We start from the raw sequence: 23,100 nt of genomic DNA on the forward strand, positions 1-23,100 counted from the left end.
GACCAATTGTTCCCTCATACTCTGCTCTGTCTCAGCCTTTGTCCCTGTCTGCATCTGCCTCCCTTACCTGCAAACATGCCATTCCCAAGTACATTTCTTGTTCATGGAATTCATGGAGCCTTGGATTCCTCCTTTGTGTCCTCAGCCCCATCTCCCCAAGTTCATTTGATGAGCGTGTTTCAATATCTGGGAAGCCAGCTACCAGTAGCCATGCAATGGCTGGCTGGGCTGCGGTTGGAGAGAAGAGCAGAAGCCCGTGGTTGTTTGGAACAGGAAGATGATGTAACCCCACCTGCAGAGAAAAATGATTATTGAAACACTAATATTTTAAGACTGGAACTGAGCCTTGCAAAGCCCTCATTACAACAGTCAAATTAAGTGGTAATTTTTTTTAGTTAAGTCCCTACCTATAAGATTCAGAATGGAATACTTCATACAGAGAAGGAACTAGATGTGTTTTCTAAAGCACCTTGTTAATTAAGAATTAGAACATAAGCTGCAATGTAGAAGAATACAGGACAGTGACAAGAGTATAATCATCATACAAGGTTAACTATTCACCTCTACAGCAGGACTGGGAAAATAACAGGAATAGCTCAGTTGAAATAGCTCCGGGTAGGGTCTCCCTTATGCCTGCATGAAGGAGTACTAGTGAACACTTTTGGGAGTATGTGTAAAACAGATTAAGACTGAATCCTAAGAAAATCTCTTTCCTCCTTCCATCTCAATTTGATTTACATGTCACGCTAAATAAAATTTTGGCTTCTTTGTTTTAGCTTGGCATATTGTATGAACCAGCCTTGTGGTTTATAAACCATAGTTTAAAAAGGTAAGTTTCCCCTTACATGTAGTCGTTCACAACTCTAGGGGGCAGTGCTCATCTCCATTTCAAGCTGAAGAGCCAGTTGCTGTCCGAAGACGTCTCCATGGTCATGTGGCCCGCATGACTACACGCTGAAGGTGCATGGAATGCTCTTACCTTCCCACCAAAGGTGGTTCCTATTTTTCTACTTCCATTTTTTACATGCTTTCAAAACTGTTAGGCTGGCAGAAGCTGGGGCGAAGAACAGGAGCTCACTCTGTTATGCGGCACTAGGGATTCAGACCACCGAACTGCCGACCTTTCTGAATTGACAAGCTCAACTCTTAGGCCACTGAGCCACCGCATCCCTTTCAATAGTTTATGATATGCCTAAAATCAACATCTATACCAGTGGTTCTCAACCTTGGGACTTTAAGTCCTGTGGACTTCAACTCTCAGAATTCCCCAGCACAGCTGTGCTGGGGAATTCTGGGAGTTGAAAGTCCACAGGACTTAAAGTCGCCAAGGTTGAGAAACACTGATCTATACTTTAGTCAATATTAATGATGGCTCACTGTAGTATGCAAACAACAGCCAACGTCTGGATTCACACAGACTCAAGGCCATCATGTGCTCGTTTGAACTTGGTTTAGTATGTAAATGAACAATCAAGATCACTGAGACTTTCTTAATATGTACTACATGTTGGGATTTGAATCTAGGTCTCCATATTATAACTCTTACCAAATTGGATTTGGTTATCACTGTTTGGGTTATCTGCCACAGCCACATCTTGAGCCGTCTTGCTATTTGGATAAAGGAGAGAATGCTATCTTGTGGTACTACAGATACAAGATGTGAAAAGTTCTTAAGAGCAGAGCAACACTGCACATTATTCAGAAAGACCATAGAAAGGCTGAAACGCTGGTGTGTACTGGGCTTGTGTGGACATATCATCTAGGGAACAATCCCAAGACAGAGCTCTAAGGGTTGCTGACAGATGTTGGCTAATGATTAATGTTTTGCTTTTGCTCTGCATTGTTCCCTACTCCAGGTAAGGTAGAAATTTGAGGAAATGTGAAGTTGGGACAATAAGTACATGTTTTAACCCAGCCTACTTCCTTATTTGTCACATGTCCACAGTTGCTGCTTCTTTCACTCTCATGTGTGCCTTAATGAAAAAATGGCTTGTTAGCTACTGAAATGAACATTCCTACCAAAACCTCGTTAGTTGCATTACAAAAAGAGGCTGAACATAATGGAATGGAGACAAAAAGCAAAGTGATGCATCTGAAGGAAGAAATGGAAACAATCAGAGAGGAAGTAGAATTAGACAGATTGAGGGAAGTTTTGTTAGAACTGAGAATTGTTGCCACTTGTCTCAGATTCTTTTACTGCTTGGGATGTTTCTTTGAATTTTTGCTCATGAACGAACGTCTCTTCAGTCGTTGCAAGCATTAAAAGAGGAAATTTAAAGCCTGTAACTCCACCAACAAAGGGAACACCAACGGAAAGAAAAAGGTAAAGGACATGGAGTGTGAGAGAAAATGGGGGACAGGATTAGATCTGATAAATGGTAGTTAAACCTTTTTGACATCAAGGTAATCAGGAAATTGGGGTGATTGGGAAAAAGGAAAACTTCGGACCAAATTTGTCATCTGGATCAAACCAATGGGGCCACCATTTGTGTGTGATCATGTTTGAGATACGGTTTCTGCAATCAAACTTAAATTAGAGATTAGAAGATACATATGTTATGAGTAGAGATTAAGTAGTACAGTGTGAGTGATCAATATCGTATCTGATTGTATCTTGTATCTGATTTGCTCTCTGCATCTCAGTTGTGAAAAATGAGTAGTGATTATTCTGAGGTAAAAAATGTGAAATATTCATACTTATAGAGAATTTTGTGCACAAAACTGAGGAAGGATTCTGCTCAGGTTTAGTAAACCCTTTTCTCAGAGATAGTTGCTCTTTTTATTTGGACAGGATTTCTCTTGTACTGCTGCAGAGCAAACAAAAATCCAGCAAAGGAACAGCTTCCTTATTGCTGCTTTGCTATGTTGGAAAAATGTGGGCAAAGAACATGAGAGTATTATATAAATTTGGGTTTTTCACACTGGATTGTGCGAGAGTTTAAAACAAAAATAGATCATTCAAATGCAGTCAGTTTTGTATCATTAAAGCTTTCATTTCTTGGATTTCTTGGTTGTTGTTTTTACTAACATGAAAACATGTTAGTAAACAAAGAAAAACTTTGCCAACTTTAGTGTTATGGTTGGTCATACAGTCAGCCAGATGTTTGGACTGGATTTGGCATTTTTATCCGTATATTGAATCCTCCCCAAGCACCAGGGATAGGCAGATGTTGATGTTTGATTGTGTTAGAGATATAATTGCAGCTGTTCCAAGTACTGCTGTCCTTTGCCGTAGACCGATGGTGAATTTCTCGGTGCCAAGGGTGTTCAAGTGATGCTCAAATACATTTTTTAAAAATGCACTGGCCATGTAAAGCTTTGTCTTTCCATGTCTCTTTTCTTCTCTTCATTTGGTCTTTCTGGTAGGCCAGTTTGGTCTCTCCAATACTCAGTAAGCCTTCCTGATATACTAGTCTCAATGCATCTTCTTCAGTATCCTTCTGATATTCTCCCAGTGTTCTTTTTTCTTATTATTTTTATTATCAAGCATACATGGGAAAAGGCTGTGACAAAGTTACATAAAGCAACAGTTGTGTATTTGCTAAAAGTGTTGAACTGATTAATCATTAAGACCTGTTTTAAATGTTACCCCTGCCATGTTCCAGATACTTTTAGGCAACAAGACTAAGTTGCTTATTCTCAGTATTGTTGTTATATCATTAAATCTTCTGCCTATTTTGGTGAGATACAAGTTTCTCATGTCCAAGATTGTTTTCATACTACTGAAACTTTTCTGTGCAGTTCCACATTTCAAAGTATATAGTACATCTGTACACACATGACCAACCCATGCATGTTTTTGGCTGATCATTCCTGAGATAATTGATATATTGAATAGGGCACTGGTAGTGGTAGATGCTTCTCATTCATTTAATTTTATTTATTGATCCATTACACCGGATGCTTCATACTTAGTACTATGGAATAATAACAATGTAATTCAGTCTCTTGACATCCAATTAAAATTTGCAGATATGTACAGTTAATGCCCAATAATAGCATGAAAGGAAAGAACGCCATTGTTAAGTATCACACAAAATAAACATCAGGGATTGGGCAAAAAATGTAAATATCTCAAAATACTATATTTACAAGCAAATGGATATTTCAGGTTGTTCCTTTGGTCCTATATTCTGGAAAAAACCTCTTCAAAAAGCTTTTTTAAAAATAAATATTTTACCTGCCCCTAGCCCAGAGGTGGTATTCAGGAGGTTCTGACCAGTTCTGGAGAACCAGTAGCAGAAATTTTGAGTAATTCGGAGAACCAGTAAATACCATCTCTGACTGGCCCCGCCCCATCTATTCTCAGTCCCAGTTGATTGGGAGGTGTTCTGACCCCCACCCCCCTGTTCTACGCCAAAGCACACTCTGAGCCAGAGATAAATTATGGCATTTAATTAACAGACAAACAGGTCCTTGGCAGCAATCCAGCACAGACAAGCTTGGGCAGCAATAAACACAGATAAGGCTTGGCAGCAATCCAGCCTGCGAAGCTGATACAAAGTTCTCCGACATTCGATTCTGTGTTGATTTCTGCAAAGAGGGGCATGTGCACAAGTAGCTTTTTATAGTCTGGAGAGGAGCCTAATGACCACCAGCTGAGTGCAATCACCTCCTGTAATTGCGCAATTGTTCCTGACACCTATTAGCTCTTCGATGGCGTGCATTCAGGAACAACTCACTACTGGCTTCCAGCTCACTCTCCCTTGTCTCCTCCCCGCTGGTCCAAGGCTCAGGTGCCTCCTGGTGGCCAACCAGCCTCTCTGCGCCCTGCTCAGAGTCGGAATCCTTTCCAAGGTCCTCCACATCCTCCAGAGCCGACTCATAGGGCCCCTCGCTGTCGGAGTCTGGTGGCAGCTCCAACGGCTCCTGCTGGGCCACAACAGGAGGGAATGGGGATTTTGCAGTAATCTTCCCCTGGAGTGGGGTGGGAAGGGAGATTTTATACCATCCTTTCCCTGCCACACCCACCAAGCATGCCATGCCCACCAAGCCATGGCTACAGAACCTGTAGTAAAAAAAAAAAAGAATCCCACCACTGCCCTAGCCCCCCAATTTTGGCCCAAAGGCCTCTTTTTGCCTTTGTGATGTTGCACAATATAGCCATCTTATACCCACTCCAACCCTTATCTTAAGTCATCCATAGCTATTCCACTTTAAAGCAATGCTTTCCCCTTTAAGCAGAAGTTACCTTGAATGTGCTTTGTGTTTTGTGCTCTACTGACCATTCATTTGGTGTTGTAGTCAGGTGCTTCCAAAGGACTAGGATTAGCCCTACATCAATGGGACACTTTAGAATGTTGCAGATATGCCCCCTTCCTTCAATCTCTTAGCCTTGTCCTCAAGGATCACTCTAACCCAGGCAGTAGGCTGGTCTGATTCGTTCAAACCAGCTTCTCTCCCTGTACCTTATATGAAGTAGGAGGGAGCTTATTTAAGGGAAATCACTGAGCCGGGGGGGGGGAAAAAGAATAAGCATTTACAAAACTCTGCAAAATAAGAGATGGGTGTTCCATTTGGGTCCACTAAATGGCTGTCAGCTTTCCCTTACATCAAGATACGTAAAGAGAATCAAAAACATAAAGTACTTGGTGATGAAAGGGTGGCCTCACCCCAAGTTAATTGCCAGCCCCAATCTTGCTTCTGAGATTTTCAAGCTAGTTCCTTTTTTGCTTGAAATACACTTGACGTAGAATATTGCTTAAGAAAATGTAAGCTGTATTGCTTATAAAGGGGTACTGACAAGTGAAAGTGGAAGAACTCCAGATTCTGTTCAGCAAGCGGTTACTAAGTGAGATAATATCAATTTTCTCTTGTTTCAGTCATCCATGTCCCTGTGGCAATCAGTAATCTTCATTGGAAGGAGAGAGATTCAGCAGAATTGTGTTCCATCTAGTGAACAGGTAGAAGGAGGACCATGCTAGTCTATGCTCAGGGATGGGTTCCAGCAAGTGCTACTGCCATTTTGTTTGTGGACGTGCTGCACACATGTGCACATTTGATGTGTACTGTGCGCAAATGCACAGTGCAATAAAAATTGTTCTGTGCATGCACCAAAGCTTAAAAACAAGATGGTGCTGATGGTGCTGCCCGGAGAACCGGTTTGGGGATGTGACGGGCCTGGGTCATTGCCGGTTCCAGCAATCCAGGCCACCAAACCACTACTGGTTCGACCGAACTGGTCCGAACTGGTAAGAACCCACCACTGTCTAACCTCTGGCAAAAATAAATCAATCATGATCTAGTAGCACATTTTCCATAAATTCCTATACATATTGTGTTTTCCCGAAAATACAACAGGGTCTTATTTTCTTTTGCCCCACAAAATATGTCTTTGGGCTTATTATCAGGGAGGGCTTATTGTTTTGGGGTTGCCGGGCGGCTGCTCCCTTGCGAGTGGACTCCCGAAGAGCCGGGCATAGCCTCAGGAGCGAAGCAGTCATGAGGTAACTACGCTCACGAGCAGCTGCCCGGCAAATCCCCTCTCCATCCGGGCAGAGCACCATTCACTGACTTAGGGGGTATCACTAAGGCGCCAAGCCATGTGGCGCTCTGCTTGCCCCCCAGCTCCTGCGGCTTGGCACATTCAGGATACCCCCTAGGTTAGTGCATGGAGCTCTGCCTGGCTGGAGAGGGGGGTTGCGCGAGTGCCTGTTCTGCCCCCAGCCTCATCATGCCTTTGTGCAGCTCTCCCAGGGCACCACCACCACTTGCCGCCGCCACGATCCAAGCACAACTTCCAAACTCCAAAAATCAGGGCCGAGTCATCCAGCATCGGCCACTCTAGGAGTGCTCTTTATGGTGGGCTGGCTACCGGACAGAGAATCTTCCGGACAGAGAGTCTTCCAGCAGCTGGCCCACCATAGAGAGCCGATTTTTGGAGTTTGGAAGTTATGCTCGGAGCGTGGCGGCGGCAAGCGGCGCTGGGACAGCTGTGCAAGGGCTTGATGAGGCTGGGGGCGGAACAGGTGCTTGTGCAACCCCCCTCTTCAGCCGGGCAGATGCTCACTTAGGGGGTATCCTGAATGTGCCAAGCCGCGGGAGCTGGGGGGCAGGCAGAGAGCCACGTGACTTGGTGCCTTAGTGAGGTCAGTGAATGGCGCTCTGCCCGGCTGGAGAGGGGCGGCTGCTCGTGAGTGTGGTTACCTCATGACTGCTTCGCCCCTGAGGCTGTGCCCGGCTCTTTGGGAGCCTGCTCGCAAGGGAGCAGCCGCCTGGCAACTCTCCCCTCTGGCTAGGCAGAGCACCGCTCACCAACCTAGCGGTATCCCGAAGGCGCCAAGCCACGGGAGCCGGGGGGAAGGCGCTCACATTGTTGGGCGCCTTCAGGATACCGCTAGGTCGGTTACCGGTGCTCTGCCTGGCCGGAGGGAGGGTTGTCCAGGGGGTTTATTTTCAGGGGTGGGCTTATATTTTTGCCCACACAAAAAATGTGGCAAGGCATTAGTTTCGGGACAGGTCGTATTTTCGGGGAAACACGGTAAATACATACATACATACATACATACATACATACATACAATGTATATGTATATGTATATAAATAAGAACACTTAAGGTTTCATGAGCTACAACTCACTTCTTCAAATGTAATCAGGAAAGCTGTTAGATTTGTTAGCCACTACAGAGGATCTGAAACTAAGTAAACCCCATCAAATTGTAAACTATTTAAAACCAATGAATAACATCAAGTCATTATTATGCCATGTAATACGGTAAAAAAAACTCAGATTTAACCTATGCCTTCTTGAGTAAGTGTCACTATATAATAACTGGGACAGACCAAAGGCTTCTAATTAGGTTATTAACTCATCAACCTTTCCTGGCGTGCATTTTGAAGTTTTCTGCCAGCACAGTAAATCAGCAGGACTTCACCCTTTGGCCTCTCTGCTAATTGATGGAAACCCCAGTGATCAGAGCTTCCTCAGTCTCATTCAAACAACTCCTGAAGATACAACCTCCCAAGCTGCCTCCTTCTTTGACATACGTATATTATCTGCAGTACTGGGAAGCTTGATTCTGCTTCAATGCCCTTCACTTTTCTACTTTACATTACGAGATCTAAGCAACAAGGACTGTGCTCCTAACGGCTCCATCCGGATTTCCTGCAAGTCTGCTTTTTCCCTTCAACCAAGCCAAGGAGTAGGCTGATGAAAGCTGGTAAAAGCTGTGCTAGCAGATATTTCATTTGAAGCACCTGGAAGTTGCTTCAAATGCAGGAAGAGGGGGGTAAAGACCACTTCCTGCCTGTTTCTGCATGGAGGCAAATGCTTAAAGTAGGCAAGGTAGAGAATAATGGCTTCCTGGTTTCATCAAGCACAGATTGCTTTATCCTCCTAGAACAGTGTTTCTCAACCTTGGCAACTTGAAGATGTCCGGACTTCAACTCCAGCTAATGCTGGCTGGGGAATTCTGGGAGTTGAAGTCCGGACATCTTCAAGTTGCCAAGGTTGAGAAACACTGTCCTAGAAGGAGACAACAAAAGTCCACCATCTCCTCCTGCAATTATACATGGGCACCTTCAAAGTTTTTAATAACAGTTGACTGTTACAGATAGTTCTCAAGTTATGACTCATTGCTTAGCAATCATTCAAAGTTATGACCTTTGAAAAGGGGGACTTATGACCCAGAATGAAAGTTTCAGTGTTTGGGTGTCTCTCCTGTAAGGTCCTGTGACCGCACTTCAGGCCCTCAGCAACTGTGCTGCATTTGCAGCCATTTTTTCCCCACACTCTCATCTCACATCTCAGTCCTCGAGCTTCAGAAAGAGGGATTGCAGGTAAGGATTTTATTGTTCAGGTAGTCATAATTTTTGTTTCAAGCAGTTATTTATGTGTGAGAGTAGTTAAAACTGTTTTTTATTGTATTTGTATCCTACCTTTATTATTTGTACAAATACAAGGCAGTGACCGTATTCAATACATATTTCCCCTCCTATTTCCCCCACAATAAGCAATCTGTGAGGTGCATTGGGCTAAGAGTGACTGGCCCACAGTCACCCAGCTGGTTTTTATGGTTAACATAGGACTTGAACTCATGGTCTCCTGGTTTCTAGTCTGGTGCCTTAACTATCAGACCAAAGCAGCTCCAAACTATCAAGCCACCTTTCTCCTTTTTCTCCTTGAAAGACTTGCTAGAACAGTAGAAGCCCAGAAACTAACTAACTAACTAACTAACTAACTAACTAACTAACTAACTAACTAACTAACTAACTAACTAACTAATTCTCTCTCTCTCTTCTCTGTCTCCCCCCCCCATGTCTGTGCATGAAAAAAAAAGTTTTTGCAAATAGGAAAATGACTGCCCACAAGTTCAGCAGAATTATAATATTGCAAAGCAAACATCAGCTTTGTTTCAAAAACAATGGAGCCAGAAAAGAAGAATAAAAACCACATTTATCTATCAAAACCAGCCATTTCTATAGAACTTCAAAGCTGGTTCCAAATTGGTACAGCAGGTTTGCTATTCCTCCCCTGCTGCTGTCAGCTGAAACCCACCTTATATAATAACTCTGTTATTTAGAATATGTCAATCCTGGGTGCATGTAACAGATAGTTAGCTCCAAAATTAGCAGAAAAAAATAGATAAATACCCGCAGAAATAAATAAATAAATAAATAAATAAATAAATAAATAAATAAATAAATAAATACATAAATACATAAATACATACATACATACATACATACATACATACATGCATGCATACATACATACCAGTGACGTGAAGGCAGGGGAGGCAGAGCCTCACCACTGTCATGAAAAGAAAAAAAATGTAAAAGGAAAAAGGCTGAGGTAGTTGGTGCCAGAGTCACAGTGGATGACTCTGCTTAGTGCTTAACTGTTTAAAAAAGCCTCTAAAAAGATGCCCTCTACAGGAGGAGGCAGGAGAACCACGTGCCTCATTTAGTCTGACTTTTTGATCACTCGAGCAGAGTTAAGCAAGGGTTAAAAGCCGAAAAATTCCTTATGTAGATGAGGCATGTGGTTCTCCTGCCTCCTTCTGTAGAGGGCGTTTTTTTAGAGGCTTTTTTAGACAGTTAAGCAGAGTCATCCATTGGGGACTCTGGCAGCAGCTAGCCCAGCCTGACCTCAGCAGCTCTTGCCTTTTTTCTTTTATATTTTTACATTTTCATCATGGCAGGCAAGAGCAGAGTTGAAATCCTCTGTGATTGTGAAACAGCTGGAAAAGATATGTGGGTCGCAGGGAGGGGGAGGAATTCAAAATTAATGTAATTTGTAAGTAATTGTAAGTAATTTGTGTGTGTGTGTGTGTGTGCCCGCCAGCTTTCTTTCTCTGTGTCGGGGAAGTCCGCCAGCAGAGGCGGGTCTTTTACCCGCCTCTGCTGGCAGGCTGGCACTTTCTTTCTTTCTTTCTAGAAAGCGGCTTTTGGCCGCCCCGCGCTATGTCCGACATAGAGGTGGGACGCCTCTATGTCGGACATAGTGGCAGGGCAGCCAAAAGCCGCTTTCTTTCTTTTTGCCTCACCAGCCATAAACCTCACCGCACGTCACTGATACATACATACAAACATACATACAATCTACTTTTGATTTCACTTTCCATAATTTTTAGTTTTGCCCACAATTTATTTTTAAAATTTAAGGTGGTTTGTTTTTTTGATGCCTTCAAGACATTGTTGACTCCCTGTGACTGCCTGAAGTTTTCTTGGTAAGATTTCCACTGCCTGTTTCCTAGGGTTGAAAAAGAAGAACTGATCCAAGGTCACCCATCTGGCTTTGTGCCTAAGGAAGAGTGGAAGTTTCTAGATTGGTGCCTTAGCCACTACACCAAACTGACTCTAATTTAGGGGCCATTTCATTCTTTGGAGATTTAATGCTTTTGCTTTTTCAGAATGCTATAATAAAGCACTTTTTCTCATTTTTTCTCTAGACTCATCGTTCTGTGACAGAGAATGGCCCTAAACCTCCTGGACTCTGATGGATTGTGAAGCCTGGAAGTTCAAGTCAAAGAGTTAGGACCACCATTTGAATTAAGGAATAGAAGGATGAGCACTAACTTTAATTCTAGGCCCTTTTTTGTAATCTTGTAATCTCTGCTTCTGCCAGAATCTTAACCAGACCTATCAAAGTCTTCCTTTCAGGTGATTTCCAGGCATGTCAACTACCAATGTTACTGACTGTCCTGATGACATTCACCAATTGCAGTTGATTGGATACAGCTTGATCTTCATAGCAGGCTTATGTCTCAATGTTGCGTCCCTCTTGATCTTCTTGTACTATCTGAAGCTCAAGTCAGTGGTGGCCATCTACATGTGTAACTTGATTACGAGTGACCTCCTTTTCACTATATCTTTGCCCTTCCGTATATATTACTATTACATGGGGGAATGGCCCTTTGGAAGTTTCCTTTGTCAAGTCTCGGGTTCGCTTTTCCAAATAAATATGTACGGTAGTTGCATTTTCCTGATGTGCATCAACTTGGACCGCTTTGTTGCTATTGTCCACCCGCTACGCTGGCGCCACCTCCGGCGTCCCAAAGTAGCCAGGCTGCTCTGCTGTGTGGTTTGGGTACTAATCCTGATAGGCTCTGTTCCAGTTGCTATAATCCACAAGGGAACTTCATGTATTAAGAAAAGTGGGACAAATTCTAACCTTAAAAAAATTGAAATCATTGTGTGCTTTGAAAACTTCAGTAAGGACTTGTGGCAGGGAAAAATCTTTGGTCTGGTCATTTTAGCAGAGATTCTTGGCTTTCTCCTCCCTCTGACCTCTGTGACAGCCTGCTCAATCCGAATTTTTCAGAATCTATGCCAGACTCGTGGGTCGCGGAGCCTGCGCCAAGAAAAGACCATTCGCATGCTTGTAGTCAATCTGGTCATCTTTATCATCTGCTTCGTACCCTACAACACCATCCTAGCAGCTTATGGGCTGATAAAAGCCAAAGTGATTATTACTGATTCAACCACACAGGCTTCAGTGCGCAATGCCCTTATCATCGCTATGCTACTTGCAAGTATGAACTGTACCCTGGATCCCTTGATCTATTATTTCAGTACAGAAGGCTTCAAAAATACTTTGAAGAGAATAAGAAGAGGGCAGGCTTGGGATTTTGAGATGGGAACCCTTCAGACTCGAACAAGAAAAAACAAAAAAGCTGCCTCCTACAAGGCAGCAAATATTAAGCAGGATAGTAAACAATATCCAGTTCAGAATTCAATTGCTCCCTTTGCTTCCCCTAAGATATTCTTGAGAAGCTCCATTGAAGACTCTGAAATATAGAGATGAGAGAACTATCAAACTATCAAGCTTTTGGAATGAAGTAGCATTACAGAAAGTGGCTGCCAGAAACATTTGGACAAAATATGAAGAAGACTTGATGCACTTAAATACTGTAAAGCCATATACTGTACTGTAAGAGCAGTGGAGTTACGATCTTGGTCTGAGGGGTAATGAGATCATACCCCTGTCGTGGTCAGACCACTACCTACTGAGGCTAGACTTCCGGAGGCCAAACCCCCACCGTAGGGAGGAGGAACCGACCAGCTGGTTCCGCCCCAAGCGACTGATGGACCCTGTTAGGTTCCAGACGGAGCTTGGGGTTATTCCTGATACCCTCGCCCACAGTTCGGCGGAGACCCTCGTCGCTGCCTGGCACTCGGCAGCTTCGGAGTCTCTAGACCGGATTGCGCCGCTACGGCCCCTCCGGGTCAGCGGCCCCCGGAGGCCTCCTTGGTTCACTGAGGAGCTCCGGGAGGTAAAGCGCCGGAGGAGACGCCTAGAGCACTCGTGGAGGTCCGATAGGTCCGAGTCGAAACGGGCACTTTTAACAGCATGCACCAAGGAGTATATTCGGACCTTAAGAACAACAAAAAGAACATACATTGCCTCCTTGGTAGCGTCCGCCGAGTCCCGCCCAGCCGCCCTGTTTAGGATAACCCGCTCCCTCCTAAATAGGAGGGAGACGGGAGACTCCTTACAGGGTAAGGCTGAGGAGTATGTCCAGTTCTTGGCGGACAAAGTTGCCCGGTTTCGAGCGGACCTGGACTCCACCCCAGTAGATCCAGCCGAGACACAAGGAGAAAACTTGGCAAACCATCTCTGGGTTGAGTTTCAGGAAGTTGCCTCTGGGGATGTGGACAAGGCTATGCGAGCTGTGAGTGCCTCCACCTGCATACTGGACCCGTGTCCCTCCTGGCTGGTTGCCAACAGCAGTGAGGTGACACGAGGCTGGATCCAGGCGGTTGTTACCGCTTCTCTTCGGGAGGGGTACTTTCCCACCGCGCTTAAGACAGCGGTGGTAAGACCCCTCCTGAAGAAGCCGTCTCTGGATCCAGCTGTTCTTAATAACTATCGTCCAGTCTCCAACCTCCCCTTTGTAGGGAAGGTTGTTGAGAAGGTGGTGGCTCTCCAGCTTCAGCGTACCTTGGAGGAAGCTAACTATCTTGACCCCTTCCAGTCTGGCTTCAGACCCGGTTACAGCACAGAAACCGCTTTGGTCGCATTGACTGATGATCTCTGGAGAGCTAGGGATGGAGGCCATGCTTCCATCCTAGTTCTCCTGGACCTCTCAGCGGCTTTCGATACCATCGACCATGGTATCCTTCTGCGACGACTGCGGGAGATAGGGGTGGGCGGCACTGTCTTGCAGTGGTTCTCCTCCTATCTCTCGGACAGGTCGCAGTCGGTGTTGGTGGGGGGGCAGAGATCGTCCCTGAGGCCCCTAACTTATGGGGTGCCGCAGGGGTCGGTCTTATCCCCCCTACTATTTAACATTTACATGAAACCGCTGGGCGAGATCATCCGAAGGCACGGGATAAAATACCACCAATATGCGGACGATACACAGTTGTATCTGTTCGCCCCGTGCCAACTCAATGAAGCGGTGGACGTGATGAACCGGGGTCTGGAAGCCGTTAAAGACTGGATGAGAGCAAACAAGCTGATACTCAACCCAGACAAGACCGAGTGGCTGTTGTGTTTCCCTCCCAAAAATTTGACCAACATACCATCACTCAGGCTGGGGGGACAAAATTTACACCCCTCAGAAAGGGCCCGCAACTTGGGAGTCCTCCTGGATTCACAGCTAACTTTTGACCACCATCTCTCAGCTGTGACCAGGGGGGCATTTGCCCAGGTTCGCCTGGTGCGCCAGTTGCGGCCCTACCTGAATCGGGAGGCCCTCACAACAGTCACTCGAGCCCTTGTGATCTCCAGGCTGGAATACTGTAATGTGCTCTACATGGGGCTGCCCTTGAAGAGCATCCGAAGACTTCAGCTAGTCCAGAATGCGGCCGCGCGAGTGATCGTGGGCGCACCACGGTTCGCCCACATAACACCGATCCTCCGTGAGCTGCACTGGCTACCTGTTGATCTCCGGGTGCACTTCAAGGTCCTACTCACCACCTATAAAGCGCTCCATGGTAGTGGATCTGGCTATTTGAGAGACCGCCTTCTGCCAATCACCTCCCTGCGTCCCATCAGATCGCATAGAGTTGGCCTCCTCCGTATTCCATCCGCCAGTCAGTGCCGACTGGCGACTACTCGGAGGAGAGCCTTCTCTGTTGCGGCTCCGACACTATGGAACAATCTCCCCGTGGAGATTCGTACCCTCACCACCGTCCAGGCCTTCCGCACAGCCCTCAAGAACTGGCTAGCCCGTCAGGCCTGGGGATAATCTTATTTTTGCCCCTCCCGAATGTTGAGTGAATGTTGAGTTTTACTGTCTAATTTACTTTGTGCACATTTCTTTTTGGTATTGTCCTACACCCCCCTTCCTTTTTGATTGTAAGCCGCCCTGAGTCCCCTCAGGGAAAAGGGCGGCCTATAAATAAATAAATCTAAATCTAAATCTAAATTTCATATTTCAAGAACAATTTCTGATCTTGATTTTAAAATTTATTTTCCATTTCCTATCCATAGAGCTGTATGATATTCATATGAATGCTATGAGATATTTATGATAAAGTCACTCATTTCCAGGTTCAGTTCAGGCTCCCTATGGTGTATTATCACTTGATTTAGCAACTGGCATCAGAATGAACCAAGAACGGTGATCTATGGGTCACACAGCTTGCAGAAATACAAATTGCCATTGCTGTACTTTTCTCCAAAACCTTACACCAAATATATTTATTAGCTGTTTCTGTTTCCATAATTACATTTTAATGACAGAATGGCAGGGTTTTTTTTTTTTGAGCTTTGGAAAATTGTTTACATATACCTAAAATAAAAAGCCAACCAAATTAAAAAATCCTGCATGACTCAACATTGGTTTAAGGCCCAGTGCTAGGCAGAAGACATTCAGCAAAGTCTCAATGGTCTCTTAAAGATTTGAATTGGAGAAGGATGAGGGTTTATTTTTTTTGCACAGACAACCTTCAATTGCTATGGATGAGAGTGGAGCTTACAGGAATTATTATTAAACTCCTCCCCCAAACACGCACACAGTACAAGTAGTCTTACAAAAGTTCATTTAGTGACCATTCAAAGTTGCAACGATACTGAAAAAGTGACTTATGACTGTTTTTCACACTTATGACCATTGCAGCATCCCCAAGGTCAGACACTTCGCAACTGATTTATATTTATGACGATTAGAGTGCCCTGGGATCATGTGATCACCTTTTGTGACCTGATAAAATCAAGGGGGAAGTCTGATTCACTTAACAACCATGTTACTAACTTAACTGCAGTGATTCACTTTCTTGCTGTGGCAAGAAAGGTCATAAAATGGAGCAAAATTAACAACTGTCTTGCCCAGCAACATTTGTGTCTCAACTATGGTAATAAGTTGAGGGCTACCCTGTACACACATTGAATGCAAACACTATATTTCTCTATGTTATCTCTTGCCGCCATAAAAAGTTCTATGCAAGTTGTTTGTAAAAGCCTGTTTAAATCTTCCATGAAAGGGCAATATGACATCTGGAACATAATGTTCAATAAAAAGGTATTTGTTCCCATTTTCCACAACGTAGTATAGGTCTAGGAACCTTTGGCTCTGAAGTATGAAAATGTCATGCCCTCAATAGTCATGCTTCAGAGAGAAAAAACTGCCATTTCTAATTTAGTAGGTAATTTGACCCATACATCTTCCCAAGTAAATATTCACTGGAAGTATTATCTGAAAAGGTAGGATGTATGGTTTATTTATTATAAACATGCCACAGTATCAAAGATCCAGAATGTAAACGAACTGGTTTTAATATCACCAAAGCAATATTCAGAAATATGCTACACCAAATCTCTCCTTACTATGCAAGAAGAAATAGAAATTTGATCAAAAATAAAAATTTGAACATCAAGCTTGTGTGTCTTATTCTTCAGGATTTCCATAATGTCAATATTTTTACTATCTTTACAATGTTCGGTCACGTTAATTCATGGCAAAAATATGAAAAATCTATGCATTTGCAGAACCTCCTTACTAGGATATCTCAAATAATCATAAAAAATCACCAAGGCTTGAAGGAAACCTTATCTTGTTCCAGAATTATGGTGTGAGGGTTTTTATGGTATTATTACTGAACGTAATGAAGAGGGCGGAAACAAGTAATGCTTTAATTTCAGCCATGGCAGAAATTATGGCAGAAAGCAGTGTTAAACATATTTAGGATCTGCACAGCTAGACTAGATTTTTCAGATTTGTCTTTCTGGGAAGCCTAAGTTTTTTTAAAAAAACTTTTCTGCTGTTGCTATATAGTAGAGCCATCAAGCATAGGAATCAAAGGTGACACTGCATTAGAGAAAATTTATCCTAATTATATTGAAAAAGTACATTTGCGTTAAGAATAAAGAACAGAAAAATATGATATTGTCCTCGCTTTAAATTGCAGTTTGTACACAGTTATTTCAGTTAAAGAGTGAAGCTAATTTTAAAAATATCATTGGAATTCAATAAGGCTCTAGATTGTAATTTAAAGGTATACTTGATTCACTTCCTCTGTGATATCAGATTTGCTCTTGGAACCTTTATGCAGAATGCAAACAAAAATAAATAAATTTAATTCCTATGAAATTACTAGAGATTGTACATATTACTTGCATAGAATTAAACAATTTCATCAATGCCCCTGGGATCTTGTAAATGTTCTTTATTGGAGCGTCAGTTAACCTTAATCACAACTAGTATCTTAAGCCCCAAAGTGCAGAAGTTTAGTCAGTCTTGTTCCTCTACTGCCACCTGGTGGCTCAGAATCCTTAGGGTGAGAGTTGGAGACGGAAGTAACTTTCAACAGGCTTGAGAAGCATTTCTAATGTAGGTCAATGCATTCAGTGTTATTCCAAGTCTTATTCAGTGTTAAAAGAGTTTTCAGAAGACCTGGACTTGGAAGCTTATCTACTACAGCTACACAATACACACTTTTCTCAGATACTATGAGTATCCCATCAATTTGAAAATAACAAAGATGAATGTTGAAAAACGTGTTTATTAAATTAGTTCATTTCAATCTGTGATTGAAATGAACTAATTTTTAGTGGCCAAAAGGTGTTTAAAATTTTTATAATGGCCAGCATCATTTGGATGGCATCTGAACCAGCAGTGACCCATGAGGAAAGAGCTCTAGGAATAATGGTAAGCAGTGGTATCAATGAGTGTGTATCTGCTGTTAAAAAAAGCCAATAGCACATTTAAGGTAATAAGAAAAAAGGAGTGAAAATAGAGATGCCAATATCATAGTGGCTTTACATAAATGGGATATCTGGAATATTGTGTGCAGTTCTGGTCTCTGCACTTCAAAAAGGATGTGATGGAGCTAGAAAAAGTTCAGAGGAGGATGACTAAATGATTAAGTGGCTGGAGCAGCTTCCCCATGGAGAAAGATTGAGACATTTGGAGCTTTTTAGTCTAGAGGCAAATGAAAAGGGACATGATTAAGCTTTACAAAATTACATATGGTATGGATAAAATAGACAAGAAGAAATGATTTTCACCTTTCCAAAATATTGGCCAGAGGCCATTGAATGAAATTGAATCCTGAAAGAATCAGGATAGACAAAAGGAAGAAAAAAACACATGTAATTTGCCTTTGGATACTCCTATGGAACCTGGTGCTGACTGTTTGGGTGGCTTTAAAAAAAGGGGTTAGACCAAGTCATGGAAATCATGGGGATCAATAATTATTTTTGATAGCAGTGTGACTACCTCCAAGGCTTCCGCTGGGAGACTAGTGGCTTCCTTGTGCAGTTGTTGGCCACTGTGTGAGAATAGATTGCTGGATTAGGTAGTCAAGAATTTGATCTACCAGGACCCTGCTCATGTCATTGGTTGTTTTGTTTTGTTTTGCTTTATTTCTTCTGTGATAATGAGCAACATCAAAATTATTCAGAGGAAAAGTACCTCCAATGTCCTTCCAACTCTAATATTCTGATATTCTGTTAATTATGTACAGTATTACAGGCAAAACATTATTTTTTATCAAAGGTTGGTAGGTAGATTGGAAAGTCAAGAAACTTAAAAAAGAAATTGATAACAAACAGAACTGACCAAAAAAACTACACAAATGAATTCAGCAAGAGTTGAGTTCAACATGATGGAATCTTTAAATTTATTTTTGTAAATGTCACATTTTGTCAATCTGGGATCTCTCACAAGTGTTAAACAATTTCCAAATTTCCAATCACCATAAGAAAGCTGCAGTAAGCATAGTAGTTTACTTTAACTTTTATAAATTTTACTTTTATTTTCCTTTATCTTAATGCACCATCTAAAGTGATATCAAGTTTTGTCTAGCTGGCTGCTTTTATTTCCACCTATCCTAGATCTTTTGCTTATGGAATAGGTTTGAACACAAATGACTTTTAAGATTTAAAACTCTTTGTTGCTTCCTTCTATACATTGAGGCTAAGATGAATCTTATTCCAGTTTGGGGTAAAATCCAAACCTGTGATGAATGGAACAATGCAGAAGGATAGATTTTTATTCACTAGAGGCAGGATAGGTGGTTCTAAACTACTTTATCCCAGTTCAAAACTTCCCCTAATTTGTTGAGAATGAGTTGTTGAGAAAAGAAAAGGACAGGATTTTAAATAACTTTTGCATTTGCTTTTTAGCATTTTTAAATACCTTGGTGTAAGAAAGGGGAGTTTTAGATTCAGAGATCAATTTTTCGATCCTCAAATCAACATCACTTCAGCTCAAACCATTATCAGTACATATAGTCCTCTGTGTTTAATAACTGCTAACAGTCATAACAAAGTGACGCGGTGGCTAAGTGGCTAAGATGCTGAGCTTGTTGCTCATAAAGTTCGGCAGTTCAGCAGTTCGAATCCCTAGTGCCACATAACAGAGTGAGCTCCCGTTATTTGTACCACCTTCTGCCAACCTAGCAGTTCGAAAGCATGTAAAAGTGCAAGTAGAAAATAGGAACCACCTTGATGGGAAGTAACTGCATTCCGTGTACCTTTGGCGTTTAGTCATACCAGCCACATGACCACGGAGACGTCTTTGGACAGTGCGGGCTCTTTGGCTTTGAAATGGAGATGAGCACCGCCCCCTAGAGTCAGGAATGACTAGCACATATGTGCGAGGGGAACCTTTACCTTTAACAGTCGCAACAGATGCTTTACAGCCCACAAAACACTTCCAGTCATCATAAAACCTTGTGTCCCCCAAATTCACATGACTGAATTTTGGCTGCATGGCAACCTGTTTGTATTTACAATAAGGTGACCAGATTTTCAGATTGGTAAAGAGGGACACCTTTGACCGGGGAGGGGGGGGGCTTGATTAAAAATTTTATACGGAGCAACAAAAATTTTCATATAACGCAAAAATAGTATTGTAATTTTTTTTATTTCAACATAACTACAATTTACAAATATAAATTGTAACTGTTGCCAAACATCAAAATTTTGATCACGTGACCATGAGGATGCTGCAACGGTCACTAAGTGTGAAAATGGTCGCCAAGTGTGAAAAATGGTCATCAATCACTTTTTACAATGCCACTGTAACTTTGGTCACTAAGCCCATTATACCACCTTTGTTGCCACAGTTGACAGTTCTTAAGTGAATAACTGCAGCTGATAAGTTAGTAACATAAGTGATCTGTGATAAGAGCCTGGAGGAAACACTTTGTGGCTTTGAGGTGGATAGAAGCTACTTGAGATCAACCAATCAATCAGTCTCAAGACGTGGAGACTCTGGAAAGAGTGCAGAGAAAAGCAAGAAAGATGATTAGGGGACCAGAGGATAAAATATATGAAGAACAGTTGCAGGAATTGTGGATTTCTAGTCTATAGAAAAGAAGATCTAGGAGTGACATGATGGCAGTCTTCCAATATTTGAGGGGCTGCCCCAAAGAAGAAGGAGTCAACCTATTCTCCAAAGCTCCAAAGCAATTGATGGAAACTAACCAGGGAGAGAAGCAACCTAGAACTAAGGAGAAATTTCCTAACAGTGAGGACAATTAACCAGTGGAACGGCTTCCCTCCAGAAGTTGTGGGTGATCCATCACAGGAGGTTTTGAAAAAGATAATGTACAACAGTTTTCCTGAAATGGTGTCAGGTCTCCTGCTTGAGCAGGGGGTTGGACTAGATGACCTCCAGCTCTGGTATTCTGCATTCTTCTCTAAGAAAGACAACAGGGGCTGGAAAGTCCATTTAGTGGCTTGCAATGGCCATTGCAACCCTCATTCCACAATGTCGGTGTTGCAACTGTTGACCAGAGCTCTGGTCAAATCAGAATTGAGCTGGAGGGGACCTTGGAGGTCTTCTAGTCCTTCAAGCAGGAGATCCTATCCATTTTAGACAAGCGGCTGTCCAGTGCCTCTTCTTAAAATTTGCTGACCGACACTGCGGCTGAGCTGAAGCCGGCAAAGCCCAGCACCCCTGCCTGCCCAGCTGAGGTGTTCCTAGTGGGGGAAGGGGAGGCATCGCCGCTATAACTCATTAATACATCATAAATTCTCAAGCACGGGGGCCACCACAAACCCCACAAATCAAGCCCTCCAAGATACAAACCCACATGAGTTATTACTTTGTACATTCGTTCTCAGGACGCTATCCTAATGCCCCAGACTATCAGATGTTAAATTATGGGGCCGGCAGATCCATGGATGGATCCTACAGAGATCCAGGCAACATGCACGCCGGCTCTTACGGGGGATACAAATACAATGGAATGGATCTGAGCATCAGCGGATCAGCCACCACCACCTCTTCCTCCTCCTCCAGCCAATTTGGAGCGGTTGGGAAGAGCTCTCATGTCTTTTCTGCCCAGGCAGCGCTCGAAAGCAGGTTAAGAAAGGCATTCAGCTGCTCCTTGTCCTGTCCCGAATCCCTCCCTTGCAGAAGCAGCACCAGTAGTGGCGGCGTCAACGAAAGCCGTGGAGGCAAGACAGCCGGGTCCTCCCACGCCAACCAGTAGCTTCTGTCGGTGCAGTTAGCGTCACCGTGTTTGCCAAAATAGACGAAACCAGCGCGTCCTCGTGAACCAAAGAGAGCGGTTCTCAAGCCAACAACGGCGCCCGAGTTCAGACGGAACCGAACGCCACCTCCACGCCAGCCGCATAAAGCCTGCCCCCTTCTTGTCTCCCACCCAACATGTTTCGCTGAACGGCGGCCGAGTTCTAAACTGCCGGCATGACTTTGAAGGGCTGGATTGCCCTCCGCACGGGGCGACGTGGAAGGCAAGCAGCAAGCCAGCACTTTCAAAGTCATACCACCACTTTAGCGTGCCCCTCGGCCGCCATTCAGAACTGTCGGCATGACTTTGAAGGGCTGGATTGCCTTCCCCGCGGGCCGACGTGGAAGGCAAGTGGCAAGCCAGCACTTCAAAGTCATGCTGGCACTTTAGCGTGCCGGCAGTCAGGGCTGGAGCGAGTGAGCGAGTGTGTTCCGTCCCGGTGGGTGCATGAGCGGAGCACTTTTCCAGCGCTCCTGTGCCTGGAGAGCTCCGTCTGCATATGAGCCCGGGATCCGTCGCTTGCACTCCCTTGTTCCGCCCCGCCACCTGCCTTCCCTATCTAGGGGCTCCTCCAGCAGAAGTAGCAGAGTCGCGTCGAGCGCCGCTCTGCCTTCCTCCGCGCTCTTCCCGCCTGGACGCCCAAAGCCTCCCAGCCCCCCCTGGCCCAGGGCAAGTCAGCTGCAATGCAGCGGGCAGCGATCCCACCACCATCCGCCCACTCATTCACCCCGCCCGTCACTTACTCTGAGTTTGGAGAAGAAGCGGTGGCCCCAGGTGGCTCTTTTCGCGGAGGCTTTCCCACGGCTTGTCCGGAAGTTGGGCTGGAAAGGTGAGCTCGCTCCCCCACCCATCCGCCCGCTCACTCGCTACGCTACCCCACCCATGCGAGCGGCAGCGGATGGGCGGGGGAGCGAGTCGAAGAAGGTGCCAAAATTAAGCGGGATCTTTTGGGAATGGCCTGGGACACAGGAAAAATTATGAGAAGGCGTGCCTGTCCCGCCAAATGCGGGATGTCTGGTCATCCTAATTTACAACCAATTGCCAGGTTCCGTGCAATCATATGATCACCATTTGCAATCTTTTCTGCCAGCATCCCCAGAAAGGCAATGGGGAGGCCTGCAGAGAAAGCTGCAAGGGAAGGAAACACTGAATTTGAAGTCTGTCCCCTCCAGTGCACTGAGAGTTTGCCTCTCCACTTTATGCAGGGAGGGGAAATCCTCTTGCACGCTGAGGGAACAGAACTCAAATCCAGCAAACAAGCACCATATCTTGAGCCTCTCAGAATGCTGGCATTTGCTACGCCAGGTTTCTGAATGGTGGTTTTTACTAGCATTTTTGTTATATTTGAGATCTGTTTCTCCAGCACACTGAGGCATTTCCCTTGGTGCACTGGAAGAATGGACCTCAAATCTAATGAAAATATTAGCATTCTCATGATCATTTCCCCAGTGTAATGGGAAGAGGTTCCTTCCGCCATACCCAGACCCAGGCAATCTCAGCAGTGGTCTGCTTAAAGACCTGATTTAACAACTAAAACTGGAAGAGCCAGGATTGCTATCATTAAGCGAAGTGATATCTTAATGTCTCACTTAACCACCACTTGTGATAGAAATTTTGGGCCCAATTGTGGTCATAAATGGAGGACTATCTTGTACCCCCAAAACAGCATTTTGGAAATGATGTTATTTTACTGTTTCCTTCAGTTCATTAATTCCCCATTTTGATTT

At 43.9% G+C, this 23,100-nt stretch overlaps 1 protein-coding gene and 1 pseudogene across 2 annotated transcripts; both read left to right on the forward strand.

Annotated features, from left to right (window-relative positions):
- The first annotated feature begins 1,944 nt into the window (after positions 1-1,944).
- LPAR5 (lysophosphatidic acid receptor 5) lies at positions 1,945-12,428 on the forward strand. Of its 2 annotated transcripts, XM_032214126.1 has the most exons (3): positions 1,945-2,323; positions 5,823-5,903; positions 10,894-12,428. In XM_032214126.1, exon 3 carries the CDS (start codon positions 11,118-11,120, stop codon positions 12,240-12,242), a length of 1,125 nt encoding a protein of 374 aa, XP_032070017.1. In that variant the 5' UTR covers positions 1,945-2,323; positions 5,823-5,903; positions 10,894-11,117; the 3' UTR covers positions 12,243-12,428. The 2 variants fall into 2 exon arrangements, with proteins under 2 accessions (XP_032070017.1, XP_032070018.1); XM_032214127.1 differs by lacking the exon at positions 5,823-5,903.
- An 8,504-nt stretch (positions 12,429-20,932) lies between these two features.
- On the forward strand, positions 20,933-21,480 carry LOC116505741 (annotated as a pseudogene).
- The last annotated feature ends 1,620 nt before the right edge of the window (positions 21,481-23,100 follow it).

This window comes from Thamnophis elegans, chromosome 3, assembly GCF_009769535.1.
Source record: "Thamnophis elegans isolate rThaEle1 chromosome 3, rThaEle1.pri, whole genome shotgun sequence".
In the NCBI taxonomy this organism is placed as follows: domain Eukaryota; kingdom Metazoa; phylum Chordata; class Lepidosauria; order Squamata; family Colubridae; genus Thamnophis; species Thamnophis elegans.